The following is a 16,022-nucleotide window of genomic DNA, read 5'->3' on the forward strand; positions in this document are numbered from 1 at the left end:
ATGCTAATAGTGCCAGGATTGAAAACCCCAGTAATTCAGTGCACTTGGGACAGCAGGTTGGGAGTTTGGCAAAGGGAAGTTGGGAGTGAGGTCTTTCCTAGCCAGGCAGTGCCATTGTGGACGGATGCACTATCTCTGCAGTTCCTGGAGTCTTGTGATGAGGTCATCCTGTTAGAAGATGGAGAGATCTGTGAAAAGGGCACCCACACGGAGTTGATGGAAGAGAGAGGGCGCTACGCAAAGCTGATCCACAACCTCCGGGGATTGCAGTTTAAGGTAAACTGCGTGCCTGCCTGGTGAGTGGGATGGAGGGCCCCCCCGCCTCACTCACGGCTTTGCATGGGAGAGGTCGGTCGGCTCACTTTCAGAAGTCATTTCATTCTATCTCCAGGATCCAGAGCACATTTACAATGTAGCCATGGTGGAGACCCTGAAGGAGAGCCCAGCTCAGAGGGATGAAGACGCTGGTACAGTCAGATGACAGTTCCCTCTCTCATACCGCCCCTGGATCCTGAGTAGACACAGGCCTTTTCATTTATTTATTATACAATTTTTCATTCTAGTCTTGGCTTCAGGAGATGAAAAAGATGAAGGAAAAGAACCTGAAACGGAAGAATTTGTGGACACAAAAGGTATTTACCACCTTTCCCCTTGGCAATGTACCTGGGAGTACATGCTAGGCATCTGCTGTCTGCATAGAGGAGTGGAAGCACAGTGGTTATCGCTTTAGGAAGCGAGGATGGTGGTGTGTTGTAGTGTGAGCTCACACAGGGTAACGCCAACTGTCAACTCCATCAGGTTGTGAAGCCTCTTGAAGATTAAAATGCTCTATTGGGTTCTTTCTGAAGACGTTCCCAGAGACAGTTGCCAACAAGGAAAACTCACCCTAAATGAGGGCAGCACTCTCTCCTAAGTTGGGACCCAGATGGAATAAAAGGGGGAAAGAGAACATGCCCATTAGTACATTTATTCTTTCTGTTTCGGGGTCCCCGTGAGCAAAACATTGTCCCCTCCTTTAATTAACATTGTACTACAAGTACATCATTTCCAACTCCTGTTTCCATCCTCTAAAACCTCCCCTGTACCCCTACACTTGTTCTCTTTCAAATTCATGTCCCCTTTCCTTTACTTGCTGTTATTGTGTGTATTCTTAAATATAAGAATACAATCTGCTCAATCCATATACTGTTGCTTGTATGCATGTTTTCAGGGCTGGCCATTTGGTATTGAGTAACCCATCGGTGTGCTCTTCCCTGGGGAAGACAATTTCTCCTGCTCTTGGCATTTCTTAGTTGCCTGTGGTTCTTTGTGTAGGGTTGAGGTCTCATGAGCTTTCCCCTTCCACGACAGCAGGTCTCTTGGTATCATCATTGTTCAGGTCATAAAACCTTAGTTTCTTTATCTACAAAGGAGGGAAATGATAGAATTAACATCAGAGAGAGTCTTGTTAAACGAGACACTGTGCGTGAAGTGACCGGCAAAGTGCCTGAAACATAATGACTCCTGGAAGTGAGGGCTAGATCATTTCCACGTGCCACTCTGCTCTCCTCCTTCCTGAGAGGTCAAAGCAGCATGTGGAAATGATGTAGAGGCAAGAGCAAGCCCGACAGCCCCCCTCCACACAGGGAGCATTGGGAAAAGGTAACCAAGCTGCAGAGGGATTGAGGCTGGATCAAGTTATACATCGATTCAACAGACAAGTTGTAAACGTTGCACTGAGTGCCATGTCCTGAAACAGGGGAGAGATGTTCTGTGCTCAGATTTTAACGTATAGCCTGGTAAAGGTCACCGGCAAATGAGAAGCTGTGGCAAACTGGGATAAAGGTAATGGGGAGCGGATGTAGGAGTAACAGAAAGGCTGTGGGCGGCTCCTCAGAAGGGGCGGTCTTTGCATTGGTCATTCAAGGGATGCATAGGCGTTTCCTAGGGGTAGCGTGATGAGAAGATGGGAGAGAGTAGAGGGCTTAAAGGTGTGGTTATGAGAACATTCCGGGGACGAGGAAGGAGAGATGACAGATTGACCAGGGCCAGCTGTTGAGGCTACTTTTTTTCCTTAGAGGGTTGCTAGTCTTCCCTTGCCCCCAGGGCACAAACTCTGGACCTCAGCCTGTTTAGGGACAGGAATCACAATGACGTGGCTTCCTACAAGAGTTCTGACCCTCACTAATATGTAGCAAGAAACACACACACACACGCACACACACACTGTTTTGGCTAGGTGTGGTGGCACAGGCCACCACAGAACAAGGGAGGATGATCGTGAGTCTCAGGTTTGCCTGGATGACCACAGCATAGACTGTTTTTGAATCAAAGCAAGAAAACGAACAATCCAAAGGGAAGTGTACACAGCTGCACACTGAAGTCAACATTTATCTTTAAAGCTCTCTTCATTTTATATATCAAGTGGAAGGCACATCTGAATTTCAGAATGTTAAAATATGAAGAAGAAAATCTTCAGTCACTGGACTCCGTCGCTGCTAATGCTGTTTGTGAGACATGCACATTTGGAAAGACAACCTCTTTTTTTATGGCCTGTAAGTCTCTCTCTAGGCCAAAGGGAATCGCCAAAATACCTCTTGTGTCTTTGTTGGGGGTGATACTTGGCACCTGACATCCTGTTGGAGGCCGGGGGGTGGGCAGGGAAGGAGACTTCTGACCCTCATGTTGCTCACCACCCACCCTTCTCTGGACAAGGAAGTAGACTGAAACATCACTGGAAACAGATCCTATCTCCCGAGGTTAGCCGCTGGACTGAGAAGTGCCCGGCCTGGTGCTGAAAGGGCAGGGCACACACTGAAGGCTGGGCAGCTGCCCTCACCACCCACTGCTCAAGTATTTTCTCAAGCCCAGGATGAGTCCAAAGGCTGCCGGTCACTCCCCTGGATCCGCTGAAAGAACTATTACCACTTCTGCCCTGGCTTGCTCTCATTTGCCGCCTTTCCCACACTTTTCAGCCTGAGAAGAGAGTGGAACATCCTAAAGACATTTGCAGGCTCCCAGGCACAGCATGATGGGGCTTTGTCCATCAGGCATCTGTGAGGTAGAAAAGAGACCAAGGACGGACCACATCCACCTGTTCTGTCACAGCAATGCACATAGCCCAACTTGAACTTTGGAGCTCTCAGTGGATACAGACACACTGTATACTCATTTGTGTCTTCTGCTTGACATTCAGTTCTGGGAGCCAGCACAACCCTGGACTCCCAGGTCTAAGCATTTAGTGAACATCATAGAGTGTTCAAAGGGCTCCAAGTCATGCAGCCTGCAGGGCGGTAAGGAGGATCAGATAATATAAAATGAACAAGGTATATTAGAACATTGAAAGCATGTGGAAAATAGGACAAGGACCTTAGCAGTGGAGGGGAGGGTGCTGAGGAGGACATGCTGGCCTCACTGTGTCCCCCCCACCAACCCCTTGTTGGCCATGAGGGTCATGGCCTTGTGTTTGTCTCTGCAGCTCCTGTGCACCAGCTTATCCAGATTGAATCCCCCCAAGAAGGAATCGTGACCTGGAAAACGTATCACACGTATATTAAAGCTTCTGGAGGTTTGGTATAAAACATCAGGTTTCTTGATTTAATTTGCATTTTAAAAATCTGTTTTTAAACTGTTGGGCTCGTGTTTTTATGATTCCGTCACCAATTACTCTTTTTATGCGTATGCTAGGGCTGCTTATCAGTGCTTTCATTTCCCCCTAAAACCTAAAGTCTGATAATACAGCCCTTTAAATGGAGTCATTTTTTATCTCCATTAAAGCTGCCAGGTTCTGTTTTATTGGAGCTGAGTGGGCAGCAGCCAGAAGCCATTGGTGGTTCTTACACACACACACACACACACACACACACACACACAAGACTTACATGCATGTACACACACACGTGCACACACATACACACATACACACATACAAATGCACACACTTCCATGCAGGCACACATTCACACACACATACACACACTTATATGCATGTACACACATATACTCTCACACACACATACACAATACGCCCATGCAGGCACACACACACAAACACATTCCCATGCACTCCCACACACTCCTATGCATGCATGCATACACACATACACACTCACATAGTCAAACACACACATAGACTTACACACACACACACACACACAAATGATATGATCTAATTGCTGAGCATAGCAGCAATGAACTCGTTACACAAGAGACTATTTGCATGTACAAGTCTCTTCCAGTAAGACTGAGGATTTGGGTATTTAGAGATGGAATCTAATGTGTAGCCCAGGCTGGCCTCAAACTTGTGATCCACCTAACCAAGCATTCTTAGATGTGGAACAACAGACTTGTCCCACCCTACTGGACTCTTGACTTGCTTTTGACAAATACTGAATTGCTTTTAGTGAGCATGGTAACACATACCTGTGTCCTTACTAGCATGTGAATGTGGTCTTTTCTCTGCAGTCTTTGACTATCCCGAATCCCAAGGATGGGGCTCAGGGTAGGTGAATCGGACACTGGCTCTAACATCTGCAATCCCGTTTCTCTGGCAGGGTACCTGGTCTCCTTCCTGGTTTTGTGTCTCTTCTTCCTGATGATGGGCAGCTCTGCTTTCAGCACTTGGTGGCTGGGGATCTGGTTAGACAGGGGTTCCCAGGTGAGTTTCCCTTGACAACGTTGAGTCTGTGTCTTGAAACAAAACTGAACAGAGATTTTGAAATAGAGAGCGATACCTAGTGTCATCTTTTGTCCCTTGGCCTCTTTTGGAGACACTGAAGCTACTAGTTTCTGGGCCAAATAATTCAAATTCTTGAGATCCTTCTTCTTCTCCTTCTCCTTCTCCTTCTCCTTCTCCTTCTCCTTCTCCTTCTCCTCCTCCTCCTCCTCCTCCTCCTCCTCCTCCTCCTTCTTCTTTTTCTTCTTCTTTTTTAAATAAGCAAGGCACCTGAAAGTTTACATACATCTTGGGATTAAAAAGGGGGTTCTAAAAAATGATGGTTCCAATGTGTGTGGTCACATATGTTCCAGGTAGAGTATCAGTTTGAACTTTCCTCTGAGGAAGGACACAGACACTCCCCCAACTTGTCTTAGTGAGGGGACCTGAAATAGATGCAGCCATTGGAAGTGCTTCGAGGCTGCCAGGGGGCCTTCCATTTCTCCCAGGGTTTCCATTTTGGCCAGGGCCCTTCCTGGGCAGGACCAATACACTCCTCTCTCTCCAGCTTGCTGGAATCTTCCTGTTGTTGGCCATTGTTTTCAAAGCTCGTCCTGGAGCTCCAGAGAACGCTAAATGTGGGGGTTGGGGTGCTTGCTCATCTTCCAAGATTACACTGTGATAGCACCTTGTTGCTATGACATCAAAGTAAGGATGCATGGTTGTGAGACAGGGGAGATGCTGTTTGATACAGCTTCCCGAGACTGTTCCCACATCACAGGGCAGTGAGATGCCTGCTCTGTGCAAATAAACTGAGGTCTGTTTTTCAAATATGTGTATCCTTCCAAGTTTCCAATCATGAAAATTTTGTCCATTCCTCAGAGGACCTCAGATGTAGGGTCAAGTGGAGCCATCCCTTGGATTCTGGGCTTCCTCAACAGGCCACTGAACATGCAGCAACAGTGGGCATGCCACTGTGATTATTCCTGACCCTGGATGCTGTGGGTACCACCAACAGCACTGCAAAGCCTGCTCTGCAAGCCGAGCCTTTCATCAACTAACCCCCCCAGGGATGCTTTTGCCTCTGCAGGCGCTCATCCATCAGCAGCCTCTGGTTTACATTTCCCCCATTACTGTAATCAGCAGAATGGCATTTAGAAGAAACATGTTTGTTTGTTCCCCAAAGGCATCCTTGACTTTTTAGCACACAGCCCAGAGAAAAATGAAACTGTCAATTTCTCGACAACAGGGGGAAGATGGCTTCTCTCCAGAAATGCTCGTGATGTAGTGTCCTCTTACTGGGAGGGATGAAGCCATATAGTTTGTTGAATCCTCTAAGAGCCCCTTGGGTTTGCTAGGCTCCCTCTTTCTTGCCAGCAACTCCAGAACAGGGCGGCAGCACCCCCACAGTTGGCCCTTGGAGACAGGCCAGAGAGAGGATCGAGGAACTAGATCGCTCTCCATAGAGACCCCTGAATCTCACTAGATGGTGGCTGCTGCTGGGTAGCTTGGCAGGTGGGAGGATGGTCCCTGATTCTCTGCCTGTCTGGGTTGCCTAAGAGGGAGCCAGGCCTGCTTCTTAGAATCCAGAGGTCCACTTTGCTTCTGGGTCTTCTTGTCCTGCCATCACTGCAGGTCTCCTGAGACACAGGTAGCTTCTGGAGTAGCTGCTCTACACCTGTATTTTCTCCACCATCAGGTGCTCCTCTGTGGAAGAGACATGCAAAGTCCAGACAGTCCCTGAGGGACCTGGTTTGATTTTACCTACATGACTCATTGTTGATGTGAATTTAAAGTTTATTCTTTTAAAATGTGTTTCTCTCTATGCGTGTATGTAGGCACTTGTTCATGTGTGAGTTGTGTGAGGGATGAAGGGTGACTTTGAGTATCTTCCCTTACTCCTCTCTACCTTAATTTTTGAGGTAGGGTTTCTAGAGCTCATTGTTTTGTTGAGGGTGGCTAGCCACTGAACCTCAATGATCTACCCACCTTCCCCTAAATCCTGGTACTGGGGGTTCTAGGCCTGTGCCATCATGCCTTTAGAGATCCCAACTCAGGCCCATATGCATGTGTGGCAAATACTTTGCTCACCGAGCCATCTTTCCAGTCCTACCTGATTCATTTTTAACAGCCATGTGCCTCTTTTTAATTTCTCTTCTTCAGAAAGATGATCTGAAATAGCCTCCCTTCTCGAAGAAGCACACCGCCCTTGACACTCCTTTTGTTGCTGTTGGGTTGCAGGTCATCTGTGCACCCCAGAGCAACAAGACAGCCTGCGGTGCTGACCAGACCCTGCAAGACACCGAACATCACATGTACCAGTTGGTTTACATCGCAAGCATGGCGTCTGTGCTGATGTTCGGTATCATCAAAGGCTTTACCTTCACCAACACTACACTGATGGCGTCCTCCTCTCTCCACAACAGAGTGTTTAACAAGGTAGTAGCACAGAGGGTTGTAGGCCCACTTGATTGTTCAGTCCACAGGGCTAAGCAGGCCCTTATACTGTGCCAAACATTGTGTCAGACTCTGGGGACGGGACAGCTCTCCTGGAGTCTGCTATCTAGTTTTCAAGGCGTCTTCCACTTGTTTGAGTACCATACAGGAAGGCCAATTTCAGAGAGCAATAGGGATATATCATCAACTCTTAGGCCAGATGGAGGGTGGAGAGGATGTACATGTTGCTTCTAAGAGCCCCAGCTAGTGACAACCTGGAAATGGGCTGTTGCTTTCAGTCACTGGGCAGGTAGCAGTAGTTGGTTGCCAGGGCTCTTACCAGAGCACACAGGTATGCTCCATGTTTTAGTAGACAGACAAATAGACTTGGTGTTTCGGCTCAGAATCCCTACCTCCTCTGAGAGTACCAGGCTCTCCGATCCCAGAAGGCACCTGAGATTTGGAAAGGAAGCCCTATACACAGGCAGGGTACCTCTAGAATTCACTCATGGCGGTGGTCTAAGAATGGGGAGCATCACCCTCATATTCCAGAGATCACCTGATCCCCTGGCCTGTGTTTTGGAAAAACAGGTCTGCCCTCCTGCACTGCCTCCCCCACCCCACTCTCACTTTCCTGCCCCACCACTCGCTGACTCAGTTCTCTCTGCTTCTATCCTCAGATCGTCAGGAGCCCAATGAGCTTCTTTGACACAACTCCCACGGGCCGGCTAATGAACCGTTTCTCCAAAGACATGGATGAGCTGGACGTGAGGCTGCCGTTTCACGCCGAGAACTTTTTGCAGCAGTTTTTTATGGTGGTGTTTATTCTGGTGATCATGGCTGCTGTGTTTCCTGTTGTCCTTTTGGTGCTGGCTGGCCTGGCTATAATCTTCCTCATTCTTTTACGGTAGGACTATACACAACTTGAAAATGGGAACTACCCAACTAGTACATCCATCCCAAACCACAGACACACTGAGTGGGGGTGGGGAGAGGATATGAATGACTATATGCACCAGCTGGGAGGCAGGTGATGGTAAATACCTGCTTTCCTCTCTGATGGGAGAATCCTAGATTCTTGGCACTTGTTATACACCAGGTGCTATGGCAAGAACCTGGCATCCGTCTGGCTTTTTGGCCCCAGGGCAATGCTGGGAGGTGGGTAAGTTATTAGGAGGTTCAGGAAACTAGTAAGCAGGCTTGCCATCTGTCTGCTGATTCAGTCCTAACCATTGGGCTCTGAGGATGCCCATCTCCAGCCACTTTGAATTTTGAGAAACAGCTCTCACTGCAGCTAAAGATTAACATGGATGGAGATGTGCGGAAGGGAATGGGGACAGATCCCGAATGTGTGCATGCCCAACAGGAGGGACATTGGAAGCTGCAAGCGGGGGTGAGGGGCAGCAGGGTTCCCATCAGGCACTGCTGGGAATACCTCGAGGGAACAAAGAGCTATAAGTCTGAAAGGTCAGCGCCAGGATTCCAGTTTTGCTGGGAAGCTAGTTGGAGAACCCTGAAATGCTGCAGATCTGTTTCTTCTTCCCTAAAGTTCTTAGTTATTAAAATGTGTGGCTTGCCTGTGTCAGAGGAGCAGGTGGGAGGGGGATTAGGTCCTCCCCAGTTAAAGCTACAATGGGATGGTAAGGGAACTGGAGAGATTTGGAGTTTGGGAAAGGGCTGATGAGGGATAGGGGTGAGTGGCCATGGTGAAGACAGGAAAGGGGGTTCGAGGGGCATTTACAAGTCAGTGTCATCAGGGTTTCCCAAGAGGGAGACTTTTGGGTGTCAGGGAAATTGGTACAACCAAGGGCAACCCAAGATGGAGGACCAGTGTGCCAAGGAAGGTGCTCTGGGAAGAGAAGCAGTTGAGTAGTCATAGTTCAGACTCATGCATGAAGTCTGAGGCAGTGATAACGGCAAATGTATGAGGGGTGTACTGTGGCTGGAGACTGACACGGGCACCCAACAGGAGCAGGTGCGATCAGGGGAGTTAAGACTGGTGTCCTGGGATTCAGCAGAGCCGGCTCTCACTCACTGCAGTACCCTTGGTATCACCGAGAAAAGCACACATTTCCAAACTCAAGCCAGTTGAAACTGTTTTCTGAGAGTCCATCACAAATACAAAGCACGTCATGGGTGTCAGAGCTTCCAGTGGATCCCTCTTGCCTCTATCCGTTTGACCGCTTTGGCTGCTGTCTCCTCTATTGCCATTGATTGACTTAGTAGAGGCGTAAAAGAAGTCCGCCCGACATACCCAATCCTTTGCTATAAAGACAGGAGAGACCAAAAAGGGACCCTAACCTAAGTATCCATATGTTTCCAGTGAATCCACTGAGCTCTGAGCTGCTGAGCTTTCCTCATTCTGTGGGTTAATTTTAGTTGGGAATCTGGAAGCTATCTGGTGGATAGCCAGCAAATGTGCGTGCTCGAGGGCATAGGTCTCCTGTCATCAGGACTCTTGGGGCTTCCATGTAAGATCCAAGACAATAAGGTGCAAAAGAGTTCAGTTTTGAACTCAGTTCCTGGGGTTATCATGATGTTTGTACCAAATTACCTTTGCAGGGCCACACACTGGCAACCAGGTCAGACCCCCTTTCTCTTTCTCTCACTGGTTACTATCTTAGGGTTTTACTGCTATGAACGGACACCATGACCAAGGCAACTCTTATAAGGACAATATTTAATTGGGGCTGGCTTACAGGCTAAGAGGTTCACTCCATTATTATTAAGGCAGGAGCATAGCAGCATCTAGGCAGGCATGGTGCAGGAGCAGCTGAGAGTTCTATATCTTGTTCTGAAGGCAAACAGAAGACTGACAGCTAGGCAGCTAGGATGAAGGTATTAAAGCCCACGCTCACAATGACACATCTACTCCAACAAAGCTACACCTCCTAATAGAGCCACTCCCTGGGCCAAGCATATACAAGCCATTGCAGTTAGTAAAAACTGGTTGACTTGTGTTCAGGAGCTGCCCTGTGTAAAATCTTTGGGTCTTCAAAGTTTAGAACTGTCTACTGCTATCCTGTCATTCTTGCTATGGGAGACACTCGGGTCTGATGTGCTCAAACTTCTCAGTCAGCCCATCCCTCACACAGCAAGACAGGAAGGACATCCTGGAGAGGAACGGCAGGCTCCTCCCTCCCAGTTATCACCCTATCTTTGACATAACAGCCACGTGGAAGGCGAGGCTGAACTGCCTGTGCTGAGGGAGGGCTCCCCGGGACGACACTTGTGACCCTCTCATCCCCCCTCCCCCACAGCATTTTCCATCGAGGAGTCCAGGAGCTCAAGCAGGTGGAGAACATCAGCCGCTCGCCTTGGTTCTCTCACATCACCTCCTCCATACAGGGGCTGGGTGTCATCCACGCCTACGACAAAAAGGACGATTGTATCAGCAAGTGAGTGGATGGGTCCCTGCTCCAGGGTGTCCCCACCTCTCGGCCCAGCCCAGATGGGAGGTCCTGGGCTGCTTTGCAATTGAGAGGGGGGAATGTTAGGGACAGGCAAAAGGCTGGCAGAGTCAGGAGCTTTGTTTTTAGTATTTGGGGCCCTGAAAGAAGTATGTCTGTGTGTGAATGTGTGTGTGTGTCTACAACAGAGACAGAGGCGGGTGGGGGGAGGCAGAGAGGGTGGAGGAAGGACAGGGAGAAGGACAGGGAAACAGAGAGGGAGAGAAGACATGCATTTGTTATGCTGGGGATGAGCCCAGGGCCTTGTGCAATGTTAGGTAAACGCTTCACCACTGAGCTATACCTCCAGCTCTGTATGACTTTGTATGTTTTATTTCTTGCTAAATGGGTTCAATTTAGGAAAAGATCAGGAAACAGAACACATACAAAATCACTTGTAGGCCTCAAATCCCAGTCTTCCTCATTTTTTCATGTACATTACATGATTACGATTATATGCATAATCGTAAGTTGAAAATCCCAAATCTGAGAAGCTCCCAAATTCAAAAATCTTTTGAATACTGGTTGCTATCTCACACTTGACCTCATGTGGCAGACTGTAGTCAAGACGAAGGTACAGTAAAAATATGCATGAAAATTATCTGCAGATACCTGTGCACAGTGGCACAAGCCTGTGGTCCCAGCTACTAAGGAGGTTGAGGCAAGAGGGTCTATCCTTGGCTACACAGTGAGATCAAAGCCAGTCTGTAGATCATGGTGAGACCTGAGTGAGACTTAAGAGTCTCAGACAGTTAAGAAAAAGATCTAGAGGTACGCTCAGCGTTCGAGCATTGCTTAGCCTGTGCGAGGCTCCCCAGTGCTGCAAGATACAATAAAGCAAGTGGATTAACCTGCAGGCTACCATGTGTGAGGCACAGGGGAAGCACGAGCCAGCTCTGTGCATGGAGCTGTTCTTCACTTCCAAGCTATCTTATTCTCCATATACAAACATTCCAGAATTTAAAAAAAAAAAAATCCATCTAGGGCTAGAGAGATGGCTTAAGAACAGTGGCTGCTCTTCCAAGAGGACCCGGTTTTGATTCTGAATCCCAGCACACTGTAATTCACAACCATCTGCAGCTGCAGTTCTAGTGGACCTGATACTCTTCCATGGCCCCCACAGACCCTATGCATGAATGTGGTGGCACATATAAAATCAGGCAAAACACCCACACATATAAAAGAACTAAGTTAATTAATTAATTAAATTTTAAAAATCCCAAGTTAGAAACATGTCTGTCCCTAAGCATTGCAGACAGGATATTTCTTCCTATTCTTTTACTTTTCAACCCACAAGGTTTTCTTTACAAAAGTTATTTTGAATATGTCTTCTATAGCACTGAATATTCTTTTACAATAAATACATTTTAAAACATTTTATTAATTCTTTGAGAAGCTCAGACAATATATTTTTATTCAGTCCCCCATCCCCCACTCCTCCCAAATCCCTCCTACACACAATATGTTGCTCAGTTAGTCTTGGGCATAGGGCCTGGCTCTGACTGTAGTGGCTCCACCAGAAGTCACCTCGCTCATTAAAACTCCTTCTCTCCCAGTAGCTACCAAATGCCAATGTCTTCTCAGCTAGCGGTGGAGTTTTATACCCACCTTCCCTCTCCTCCATGCTGGGATTCGATCTGGCTTGTGCTCAGGCAGGTCCTGTGCATGCTGCCACAATGGCCATGAGTTCCTATGTGCAACTGTCCTGTTGTATCTGAAAAACCCCTTCTTTGATGCTATCTACCACTTCTGGCCCTTAAAATCTTTCTAGGATCTCTTCCGAGAAGATCCCCAAGTTCCGTGTGGAAGGCTGTGATAAGAATATTCCATGTGGGGCTGAGCACCCCACAGGCTCTCATTTGCCTACATTGGCCAGTTGAGGGTCTCTGTGCTAATTGCCATCTACAGCAATGAGAAACTTTCCTAATGAGAGCCGCACTGATCTATGGGTATAGCAAATTACTCCTATACACATATCTGACTAGTTGAGATAGAGTCTTGATGTGCAAGCCTCAGCCAGTATGTAATTTGCAGTCACATATACCCACCCCTCCCAAGTTCATAAAGCTAAATTTTAAAGCCTACATTTATGAATCGATTTTTATGTGTGGGTAGGCTGTCTTCGTAAGACTAGATTTGTGAAGACTAGATTAGTGGGGTCATGTAGCTTCAGACTTCCGCACCTTAGAAAACGTGGAAGTTGCAACTTCCGAGCAAGGACTAGAAGCTGCCACTGTTGTGCGACCCCATGGTGAAGAAGGGTTAGAGCAAGAACAAGTGTTCTCTATTACAGCAGGAAAAAGAGAGAGGAACGCCAGACATCCATGAAGTAGTGACAGGATCTCTGGAAAGTACAAAGAGAAGGATGGATGACCCACGGAATACAAACCTGCTACTGCACAGTTCTGGTCACATGGCATCCTAGTGGTGGCAGGGGAAAAGAAAAGACTTACCTAGAATTGCCATTGGGATCACAGACCTCAAGGTTTGGCTGCTGAATTAGGGGGATGGGCACAGGGGAGCCAATGTGAGAGGGAGATGCATCATCTTCACAGATGCCATGGTGAAATGTACTACTATGTGTTTGCTAACCTAAAAAGAAATTAAAAAAAAAAAAACAACCAAAAAACCAGCTGTTCCATATGGAGATCCACAAATAAAGTCAGAAGAGATATCCACATCAACGGGTATGCGAATGTCACCATGGAAACAGAAGAGATAAGATGATAATGCCTGGCACTGTGACATCACAGGTCAGAATCCTTCCTCCGATGACTCTGAAGATAGGAAAACAGGTAAAAGGCCAGCATGAAACTTTCAAAAGTTTCCTAGTAAAAATAATGAACTACCCGACAGAGGGCACAAGCAAGCAGACGAAGTCACACTGGGACATAGAGAGGACAGTTAGAGGGGGGAAAAGAGAGAAGCCTGAGAAAATCAGCATTTTGGGTGAAAAGGTTACTAATAAGGAAGAGAAATTCGTCAAGAAAACAAAATTAGAAACCAAACAAGCAGTGAACCAAAATAAAAGCTCCCCAGAAAGGCTTGCCAGCAGACGTGACGAGTCAGCAAAGGGGCATCAGAGATGGAGGGCAAGGATGGCGAAATCCTTAAAGTCAATAAGGAAAGAGATGGAGAATGAGCATGACCAGAACAGTCAAGAACTCTGGGATGCTATCAAAAGACCAATTTAAAAGACCTCCTGATCTAGAAAGAAATAGATATCTGGACTCAAGATAAAGTCAAACTCCAAATGATATAACCGCAGAGGGACTTCAGTGTGACATCAGAATACAGAGCAAAGGGATAGCATTACAGCTTGTAAGAGGAAAATGCCAACTTACCTACAAAGGCCTAAACATCAGGAAAACACGAGATTTCTTGTCAGCAGCCCATGCTGGGAAAGCATGGGATGATGTATTTCCAGCCCCCAAAGCAAACAACCTCCAACCAACATTGCTATGTCCAGAAAAGCTATCTTTTAAAATTGATCTGTCAGGACAAGCAGAAACCAAGGTAGTTCATGACAGAGAAGCCAACACTACAAAAGAATGGTACATGCAAAGGAAGAGGAAAGACAGTCTTAGCTATAACGGCACATGGAAAAAAAATCACCTGGGCAATGGTGGTTCGGACCCTTAATCCCAGTGCTTGAGAGGCAAAGCAGTCAGATTGAGTTTGAGGCCAGCCTACAGAGTGAGTTAGGGCTACACAAAGATACTGTGTCTTACATTCCCCCATCCCCAAATCTTGAAAATATAGATAAACAAATCCCAGTGCTAGTTAGTAGAGGAGAGAAAATACAACAAATAACCCAAACAAGAAAAACAGCCTCAAAAATCACAGCAATTGGTAGACATCTCTTTAATAATATAATTTTCAATGTAAATGGCCCCAATTCATCAATTAAAATATCCAGACTGACTAACTGGATATAAAAAAATTAGAATGAAATGAGCACAGCAGTACAGGTGCTATCCTAGAATTTGGGAGGCAGAGGAAGGAGGATCAGAAGTTCAAGGTCACCTTTGGTTGGCCTTAGCTACTTGGGATTCCATCTCAGAGTAACAAGAAGAAGCAAAATCACCCCCTCCTCCCCAGCCCCCCCAAAATTAGATTTATTTGTCTGTTGTTACCAAGAAACACACCGCACTGTTAAGGACATCCTAGGCTGAAGTCTGAGGGGTGGAAGCCAGTCTTCTAAGCAAATGGAAGTAGGAAAGAAGCTGGGTAGTTACTCTCATATCTGTTGAAGAAGGCTTCAAGTGAAAATTAGTCAGAAAAGACAAAGCAGGAGTCACATATGAACAAAAAGAGTTATGTATCAAGAGGACATGGCAATTATAAATATAAACTGGGATGGTTAGTACTGATTGTCGGATGTGGTTCATATTGCCAATCTGATGGAGAGGCATTTTCTCAACTGAGGTTCTTCTTCCCAGATGACTCTAGTTTGTGTCATGTTGACAAACAACAACAAAACAAAAACAAATAAAATACAAACCAAACAAACAAAAAAGCAAAAATAAAGAACAACCAACCAGGACATGGGCCATTGTTGTGATAATCCGACTGCAGTGTTTAGGTCTTGGGACCTAATGCATGGCTAGATGTGAAGGAGTTTGACCTTAGCACAATAAATGTGTATTCTTCCTCAATCCACAGTTTAATGAGGGCTCACAGCACAGGGGACAGAGTTTCTTCACGTTTGGAGTTACAGCTACTTTGCTTTTCCTTCTCAAAGACCTTGGGAAGGGAAAGTGACAGATCCCATGAAAACTCTTTATTGCTAACCCCAGCAAGGAGACACAATCATTCTGCAAGTTCAGTGGCAGGATTTGAGTCGCACAGATTTACCTAATGCACAGGACCCTGGAGACTGCAGTCCTTCCATGTCAATGGAGGAGTGACAGTGGAGTCTGAAAAGCCTTTGGTGGCTCTACCACACAGATGCTTTCCTCTACTCTTTCCTTTCTTGGAAAGATAATATTTGCTGGGCAAGGTGGCTCTGTCCTGTAATTACAATACTTATGAGGCTGAGGCAGGAGGATTGTAAGTTTTGAGGCTAGCCTGGACTACATAACAATACCTTGTCTCCCAAGAAAAGAGGATAAGGGAAAGGAGGAGGAGGGAGGACGTAAAGGAGGAAGAGGAGAGGAGGAGTAAGAGGCAGGGGGTGGAGGAGGAGCTAATGATGTACACTTAATATTTTCATCTCTCCTGAGGACCTCAGTGGCCCCTCACTGAGGTCCCCTCAGACAGACTGCTACGAGGACTTTGCAGCTTGCCTTTAGTTTAGTCAGCAGTTAGTTCTGTTATTCATTTGTTTGGTTCTTTCTTTTCTTTTCCTTTATCTTTTTCCCTTCCTTCCTTCCTTCCTTCTTTTTCCTTCTTTCCTTCCTTTCCTTTTTCTTTCCTTTCCTTTCCTCCCCTCCCCTCTCCTCCCCTCCCTTCCCCCCTCCCCTCCCTTCCCCCCTCCCCTCCCTTCCCCCCTCCCCTCCCTT

General features: G+C 46.8%; 1 protein-coding gene across 1 annotated transcript in view; it reads left to right on the forward strand.

The window, feature by feature from the left end:
• Abcc12 (ATP binding cassette subfamily C member 12) overlaps positions 1–16,022 on the forward strand; it is a 64,337-nt gene that overhangs the window by 34,112 nt on the left and 14,203 nt on the right. Inside the window, exons 15-22 of the mRNA XM_028755507.1 lie at positions 142–276; positions 392–467; positions 564–632; positions 3,458–3,547; positions 4,533–4,636; positions 6,875–7,072; positions 7,750–7,976; positions 10,330–10,467. Coding sequence (XP_028611340.1) covers positions 142–276; positions 392–467; positions 564–632; positions 3,458–3,547; positions 4,533–4,636; positions 6,875–7,072; positions 7,750–7,976; positions 10,330–10,467 — 1,037 coding nt within the window. The remainder of the gene's footprint in view (positions 1–141; positions 277–391; positions 468–563; positions 633–3,457; positions 3,548–4,532; positions 4,637–6,874; positions 7,073–7,749; positions 7,977–10,329; positions 10,468–16,022) is intronic.

Source organism: Grammomys surdaster, unplaced genomic scaffold (assembly GCF_004785775.1).
Source record: "Grammomys surdaster isolate TR1022 unplaced genomic scaffold, NIH_TR_1.0 126063, whole genome shotgun sequence".
NCBI classification, from domain to species: Eukaryota; Metazoa; Chordata; class Mammalia; order Rodentia; family Muridae; genus Grammomys; species Grammomys surdaster.